The sequence below is a fragment of the Pleurodeles waltl genome, chromosome 2_2 (genome assembly GCF_031143425.1).
Source record: "Pleurodeles waltl isolate 20211129_DDA chromosome 2_2, aPleWal1.hap1.20221129, whole genome shotgun sequence".
Lineage (NCBI taxonomy): Eukaryota > Metazoa > Chordata > Amphibia > Caudata > Salamandridae > Pleurodeles > Pleurodeles waltl.
Genome location: NC_090439.1, coordinates 902,951,575 through 902,960,382, shown reverse-complemented (window position 1 = coordinate 902,960,382; position 8,808 = coordinate 902,951,575). Strand labels below are relative to the sequence as shown.

Below are 8,808 nucleotides of genomic sequence, written 5' to 3'. Positions count from 1 at the left end.
AGGGGAACCCACAAACCTTGGGTACGTTCAGAATCCCCACCATGTGGGAAAATGGGATGCAAATTTGGCCTGGATACGTATTGTGGAGAACAATGCTATGAAGGTTAAGCTCACTGGGGGTGAAAGGCTCAACAGCTAATGGGTTTGTAAAATAGATAATATGCATAAATCACAGGAGACATAGATCTGCTACAATAACTGTGGACCTATGCAAAAAAATGCAAGGCTGGGGCAAGACAGCTAGGAGACCATACAAATGGAAGTATGTAAGCTAAGGAAATGGTGAGAGCATGACATTATATAAATCAACACTTAAAAAACAGGATTCTACACAAGAAGCAACAAAAGTATATTTAAAATACTTCCGCACTATGTGGACTTTATGATGTAAGCTTGGAGTGTATGTGTCTCACTTACGTGTCTGGTTTGCAGAGGTGTAGCTTCAGGGGGCTGCTTGGGGGTGTTACCTCCCCCCCTAATAAATTTATTATTTAATAAATATTTGGGCCCAGGAGCTTTCAGTTAGGCTCGATAAGGTGTCTGTCAGATTTCACCTGGAAGCTTTAAATACTTAATCAATTAAAAAATACACAGAAACACTCTTGTCTCTGTTTTGAGGGTTTTAAAACTTGATTACTTTACAAAATACCGTCTTGTAAGTACCCATCACAATCTTCACTCCTTTCCCCAAGCCCTTAAGCCCCCCTCGTGCACTGCTTCTAATTAAATAATTAACATGATATGCCAGCGTGATTTTCGGAAAATCTGAAGCTTAACCCCTAGTCTTACTGACCAAGCTAAGCCCCTGCTGGTTCGTGCGGTGGGATACCTATTGATGGAAATGATGATTGTTTTGCCATGCAATTAGAAAAAATGCCATACCACTGTGATTAGCAAAAATAAGCATGGAGCACGAGATTACTACCTGCTTGGAGAGGGCCAGAGGTTATTTGTCATATAGAGTCCCAGTCAGCCTTCAATGGTACAGCCCAAGCTCAGCTTGTTGAACATGTTTACTGGGCCACGATGGATTTTAAAGTGGACTACCTGGAGCAACAGGGCAGCTAAAAATGCGTGCTTTCCCATTCTGCTCCATTAACTTTGTAGTTACACCTGAAAGATTAAAACTATTTTATGGTTGATATCCATTCAAAAAAGGCAACCCTGCAACCGTGATAGTCTTTATTGATTCAACATATTGTGTTAATCTGCCTTGTTTCTAAGATAGTGGCAGGGTAATTGCGCTTTCTTCAGGGCCTTCATTCTACTATTGATTGTAGGGTGCCAGAGAGAAACCGCAGTCAACCATCTTTGTTTCACTCACCTACACACAACCATGCTTCCCATGGTACCTTTTGGCATCTCTACGTCTGTTTTTCAGGATGGGTGTGCATAGGCTGCTTGCGCCAACGTTTGTGAACTGTCTCAGGCCTTGCCAATACAGGTCTTTTTTTTTCTGGACCTCTTAATGCCTTTTGTATGTGTTGTATGTTGGCAGAGACAAACGTCATTACCATAATCCTAGAATGCTTAATGTATATATTTTGGTTTGCTTAAATAACTAGCTTGAAAAAAGTACTTTCAAGTTTCTCCAACGATCAGGAATTTTATTCCATCCATATACATGCATAGTAACAACATCTGTTGAGAATGTCTTTCCTATCAGAAGTAGAACATTATTTCTGTGATAACCAGTGGCAGTATTGCTACACATATTTCTGTAAATATATTATACATTTGAATTTGATTCATATTTGCAGCATTGAGTTTAGGGTTTAGATTTAGGCTCTACTCTTCGAAGGATAAAAGTGATTGCCCTGGCCTCATTCCTGACAATACTGCTTCCAGTAGTTTTTTGTTCTTTATAAAGTATTGCATTTAACAGCAAATATTTAAAAAGTGACACAAGAGGCATTAGCAAAAGAAAATACGAGTACTATACAAGGGAAGATTTTTCATCTTGCTATGACATACATGTTTTAAGATTGAGGAAATGGACTGGGATCCAACTGCGACATACAAATGCAAAGCCTAAAGATCAAAGTATCTGCTAAAATATAAAGTGCAAATTTAGCCTGGGTTTTTATTTATAAAAATGCAATTTTAAGGCATATTTTACACATTTGAAATATTATTTGCAAGTTATATTTTAGCATCTACATACAGTATATTTGCAACAGCTTTTAAGAAAAATCAAGATACACAAGTGCTTTTGAAGCTATTTCTAAAACGCTTTTTGTTTTGTCTGTAACTGGGTTTTTTAAATCCTACTGTACAGTGCAAACCATATGTGCTACACGATAACTATACAATAACATTACAAATGACTTTAATATAAAGTTTTTTAAATAAAAAAATAACATAACCACAGCTATGAATACTGCTGGTAAAATAAGTTAATGTGTTTTTCATGGCACCAATGATACACTTTTACTAATGAACTGTATCATGAATTCACACTTCAAGTCTTAAAGTCAGTAAAACAAATGATCTCCTGATTGTGTCCAGATGTAATTCAAGCAGCTTTCCTCACGACTTCACGCGGCACAAAACCACACCCCACACAATGGTATTCACGGGGATTACATTGTTCATTTAACATGTTCTGCTGCATGTGAGGAACAGTAAAACTTCTTGTGAGTTATAAAGTTTGAAAGGTTGTTGAACTGGATGTCACAAAGGCGACAATATTTGCCGCTCGTTGGCGCCTGCGTGGAACCGTTTACACTTTTCGCGGTACTGGACAGTTGTTCCTCGGCTGAAGGCATAGCGGGGGAGACATTTTCATTGGTCGTTATCGGATTGTCTGAGGTCCAAGATGGAGACTTACCACCATCTTCCTGCTGAGGACTCTGGGAAATGTTTTCTTGGTGGGCATTGGATGTGGCTCTCTCCTCTTGCTTCAGTCCACCATTCACTATGACCATGCCCCGGTTTTTTGGTAGCAGAGGCAGAGACTCTTTCTTCGGGATAACACACCCGTTTGAAGGGGGGTGGACTTTGGGAGATTCCGCCCCTAAGCGTGTGCTTTGATCTAAATCCACACTGGGGATGACAAGAGAGCCAGACAAGTAATCACTTGGCTTGATTCCATAGTATGGCGATAGCTGGTCTACCCCTTTCGCTTTCTTTATTGCACCTGGATAAAAGCATTGGGGATGCAACAGAGCTTTGTTTTCTTCTTTCGCAGCTATAAGCTGAGCTGCGTCATTAAATACTTTTAGTCCTTGCAGAGTTGCTAAATGTGATGAAAATATGTTGCTATTAGGCGACGGCTGTTTTAAGATTCCATTTTTCTCACATTTTATGATGTTTCTTTCATAATTCGACTCAGGGCTGCTCCGTTCACTTTCTGGATTAGGGAATAACTTGCTGTCAAGATTTGCTGAATCCCCACGTTGATGTGCAGTGACTGGGCAAAAATTCTGTTTGTGGGCCAGGTAGTTTTCCACCTTGTTAAAACTGATCTTGCACACAGTGCACTCATGGTAGTCTAGAAGCCTTTTGGGGGAAGCGGAGGTCCTCTCTGACTGAGCCAAGCACTTTTTACTGAGGTCTATGGGCGCGTCTATTTCCAAGCAGGAAGGGGTGACATGGGAGGCATCACACTTTGAAGCTGGAGGACATTTATTGATGGTGAGGGGAGGTTCCTGGTGTTTCGGGGCCATTCCTGTGAAGATATCGCACCTAGCGTGATAGCAGTCTCCAAGACTGTCTGACGAATCCTGAGATGATGTGCATGGATTGCCAAGGTTAGTGACTTGAAGAAACCTGTGTTGATTCAATTGTGGTCTCTGATCTACCTCGGGGAGGCACATCTCGTACATTTTTCTCCTCTTGCGAGTGCGCATAGTTCTCTGCATGGCAGGCACTTTGTTGGATGTGGATCTCTTTAGTGGTGGATCATGGCGCGTGGCACAGTAATATTGTTTGTGGACCATAAAAGTTTCATGCCGACTGAAAGTTATATTGCAGGCTTCACATGTCGTCTTATTGGGGTCACAGTTGTCACCTTCTTGGATAGGCACACTCGGGCTCTTCACGTCAGATGGTTTCCCATTCATTTTCTCTTCGCTGTTGACAGCTGTCAGCTTCTTGACCTGTGCAGCAAAATCCTTTTCATTATTCTTATTACTTGAGCCAAGCATATCCAGGACTGTGCCCGAGTTAATGCAGGGTGCAGGCAGGAGCTGAGACTCAGAATCAGATGAGTGAGCAGGCGCAGTAAGAATGCTGATCGCATTTTGGGCATTACTGGGGCTTACAGCTTCAGACATTTTTTCCGACACATTAGAGAAATCTGGTGACTTTATCTGTTGCCATCGGCTGCTGCAGTAATGTTTTTTATGCACCAAATAGTTATCTAGATTGTTGAAAGTAATATTACACTCAAAACAAGTAGCTCCTTTTGGCATGAGTGGACTGTAAATGACAGGAGGGTAGTTGCTGCTTCCATGTCTTAGTCGCCGATGTACCAGTTCTGACATCTTTGCTAAGATTTCTGATGCTTGTGGGACTACTGTGATGTCCTGAGGAAAAGCAAATTGAGAAAGGAAAGGGCCCATAGTGAAAGATGGCCCCATGTTGGGCTGGACGGGAGATGAAGCCATCCTAGGGCTCGATGGCTCAGATTTTATTTTTGTGAATGAAAAACCTTGTTTGTTTGTGGCAGACTGCAGAAAAGGCTGTGGTTTCTTCTCACATTTTTCTAGCTCTGTGTCAGATGCGGCATCCTTGCTCTGAGCATTCTTTTGGCTCTGGTGGGCTTCACTTCTGTTCAGCATGTCTGTTGTCTGCTGCAAAGTCTCCTCATTACCACTTGGAGAGTGTTCAATATCACTTTCTCTCTGTAGTTTGCTGCCAGGGACATGGAGTTCTTGGTGCTGCAAGAGCTCCCTTTGAGTCTGGAAGCCAAAATGGCACTGACTGCATCTGAAAGCTGCTTGAGTAAGATGTGAGAACAGGTGCTGGTGAAAGTTGACCACTGAGTCTGCTGTGTAGTTACAGACTGTGCACTTCAGACTGGCACCAGGAGACAGGAATTCTTCTAATTTCACTCCTAAACAATAATAAACAGAAAAACATTATCAGTGCATGTTACAAGATAAATAAACCGTTAGATAACATATGACAAGTGTGAATTTACTAAACATGGTAAGCACTTTTCATGTCTTTCAGGAATGAAATATGCTCTCCATTCTGGTGGTTTACTCAGATAACATTACAGAGAAAATCAGTTCATAGAAAGAAACATTCAGCAAGATTTGACACTTCAGTTTGCTTTAATGTACTGTTATTATTTGTAAAATAAACAAAAGAGAAAAGATTTGTTACACTGAAGCATAGATATGTATGAAGCACCCTAAATGGGAGCAGGATGCATCAAAGAAAACCTTAAGGAAGGGATATGCAATTCTTTTGTCTGTCATCAGCACATTATGAATCAAACATATTTACTATTTTATACACAACCTGTATATATCACCTGAAAATGTATTTACCTTTGGGTGATTTATGAAAGGAGTGATTGACACATCTGATGAAGGCATGAGATCTATGTATAAAATGCATGATGAAACATGTTGACAACCTACTTAAGAGTAAGCAATCAACATACATATATATTTAATTTGAAAATAAAGAAAATTAATCAAATAAAGGATTGGATAGACCATTCCTACAAATAAACACTGATTGCTCATCAGATACTGCTATAATTTGATATAAGTGGCTAGCTGAGTTTGACAGGTGAACTTTAATAGTGGCTAGGTGGCAAACCACTCTATTGCTGGAAACAGAGGGGTAAGATAGGAGTTTTCTGGTTAAAATATGATCTTAAGTTTGGTCCAAACTACACAGCTGCTACCTTCATTCCATTAATTTATCTGAGATCACCATGATGAAACCAGTATTCATTGGCATTCCCAGGTGCTTCCAGCCACTTATAAGCTGAAGGTGTTACAGATAACATTGATTCGAATAAGAAAGCCTACTGTTTTTCATTATTAGGAATAGAGTTGTACTCATTAATATTTGGCTTACTCTCACTTGTCAGTCTGGTGCATGTATCACTTTATCATTTCACTGTCTTATCCAGGTGAGACCATCATTGGCTGCACTCCAGACCACAAGAGCTGCACTGTTAAAGACAAGACCACAGTTCGAAGAGAAGTTCAGTTATAATAGAGTCAACATCCCTGCTGGGAGACCTACATTTTTGCACAACAACTCCAGCAAACCTATTTTAGCTGTCCATGATGTCTTCTAGCACACAAAAGAGTTTGCCCTGCATTTTTTCTCCGACCTTCTGTGGTGGCAGAGGCCCGTTCTGAACTTGTCAAGCATGAAAGACAACATGTCAGTGCTTCAGTGAATCTTTAGTGGAGCTCAGGGTTTTGCACTTATGAGTTTCCAGAGTGATTGAGTGCCTCTGTACTAATGTTGCTGTATTCTCATAATATATGTTCTTTGTGGTTACCTGGCTTGTGTCATTTTTCTTCCTTCCAGAGGAGCGACTAACAGCATTACGCTGTTAGCAGGTTCAACGCCCTGGTCCTTGTGGCTTGCTCAGCTCCCACCTCCCCCTGTGGTGGAGGGTGTAGTCTACGTTAGTCTGCCCAGATGGAGCAGAGAAGGTGTTCCGGAATAGAAGGCTGTCTGTTCGACCAACCATATAACACCTTGGGAGAAGCATGGAAAATAGGATTTCCTGCAACTAAAGGCTAGCATTGTGAAGTGCCTACATGTACAATGTCAGCACTATTTATAACAAATAAATACATATTTTATTTTTTTTAATCCTTCTACTTCCTAGACATAAGCCTAGGTTCTTAATTTTACATTCATTAATTGGGTAATAGTAACACCTGCTAGCTATAGTTCTTAGAGACATCATAATTGCAGAAAGAGATCCTATATAAAGCAAACAGGTTGATGCACTATTTAGATTTTTTTTACAGATTCATTGTGTTCCCTAAGTCTATATAAACCACCTTGGTGTTTTCGAGATTTCACATACACATTTTGTATTAAAACAACACACCAAAAAATCAAACCCATGGACGTTTGGTGGTTTGTATTCAGTTATGATACAACAGTCTTGCAGTGTGTTTCTTTTTTAAACACTGATTTGCATGCCGATGACCATTAAACTTAAATGGCAGCCCTAACTCATTATTTCTAGAATCTTAAATCTATTGAACACCCAATGTTGTTTCAACCATTATGAATAGCCATTCAGATTCTACTTCAGTATAAAGAATTCTTATTTTAAAACAAATAAGTGTTTAGTCAAGTTAATAACTGAAATGTTATACCATATGTTATAGTTTTGCAGGTGTTGTTCTGTAAAATGTAGTTGTCCCGAGTACCAAAGAGCAGAGCTCACAGTGCTGATGACCTCCAATTGTCCTCCCTCTATATTTCTTTGGGGAAAAAGGCAGCCTTTGTGGTACTTGCTGCAATAGTGAAGCAGAAAAGAGGAACCCATCTGCAATCACTTTTAAACCCACAGTACAGAAACTGGTGATTCACCTTCATGCCATCCTTCAAGCTACCCAACTTCACACTTCTCTAGGTTAAGTACTCTTACCTAATATTACTTTTGGGGACTCGCTACAGACAGCGTTGTAATCAATGTTTCCATACTTTTTAGAGGGGGCTTCATAGTTGTCGTAACTGGATAGTTCATTTGTCTATTGCTTTTCTTGATTCGATGGGTGTGTTCCCTGTTGTTCTGCTTGTCCTCCCTCTGCAGCATTTAGGTCGCACTCTTGGTTTTGATTGTTTGAATGTATCCTTCCAATGCTGACTTCAGGGAACATTTATTTTCTTTTAGTTTAACTCTCATTTGTGGTTTTGCACTTCATGTTAGTGTATGCCCTGCTCCTTTCACTCTGTCCCTCTGTCCTGTTCGCTTTTTTTATAGATGGAGCATACGCTTCCGCTTTTTCTCTCATTACTGTCTCACTCTCCCCAAACTCTAGTGATGTTATTTTTTTATCTACGCTATGCATCTCAGAGCCCCCCTCTCTCTCTCTCTCTTTCTCTTTCTCTCCCCTGCCTTTCCTCCTCTCCCTGCTTTTGTAACCCTCACCCTGATCGCACCTCTCCTGCCATCGCCGCTCATCAGTACTGACTTTGCCAATACTGGATGCTTTTAAACTTGAGGTGGGATTGGCAAAGTCAATTGCTGTGGCTATCTTGAAAGTATAAATATAACAATAAAGTTATAAAATTCCCAAGTGTTATTTTCTATACTTTCAAGGTAGGTGCAATGTTGCATCTACAAGCAATGTGACAGCACTCTTTAAAACATAGAAAATATACTTGCTAGATGGTCACCAGATCCCATGATACAAAGTATCAGGCCCGTCCTAGCAGCCATCTTGGAAGTATACAAAAATAACATTTCAAAATGGCTAAATATTATGTTCTGCATTTTCAACCTGGTGAGAATGGTGCATCTATGCACAGTTTGATGGCCAACTTACAACTAAATAAAATACACATCACAGATGCTCAGCCACCATTATTAGCTTACAAATGCCTACCCAATTTTAAACAAAATTCCAAACCCCTAGTGGTGATCTGACTGTATTGGTAGAACAAGACTGATTGCCTTTGCCAGTGCTTGTTATAATATATCATAACACTATTTTCCAGATAAAGCTGTTTGTTTTATTGTTATTATTACAAGTGCATTCCAATATCAGAATGTGCCTGTAATTAGAAAGTAGTGCACCTTGTTGTTCGTAATAACTAAATGCAGGTGAATAGTAATGTCTTCATGCACCCTTCCTCCCAAAC

At 40.1% G+C, this 8,808-nt stretch overlaps 1 protein-coding gene across 1 annotated transcript in view; it reads right to left on the bottom strand.

The window, feature by feature from the left end:
* Nucleotides 1–1,586: 1,586 nt before the first annotated feature.
* ZFPM2 (zinc finger protein, FOG family member 2) overlaps nt 1,587–8,808 on the bottom strand; it is a 578,803-nt gene continuing 571,581 nt past the window's right edge. The window contains exon 8 of the mRNA XM_069220606.1: nt 1,587–5,059. Within this exon, the coding sequence (XP_069076707.1) occupies nt 2,592–5,059 (2,468 nt within the window). The 3' untranslated portion in view covers nt 1,587–2,591. The remainder of the gene's footprint in view (nt 5,060–8,808) is intronic.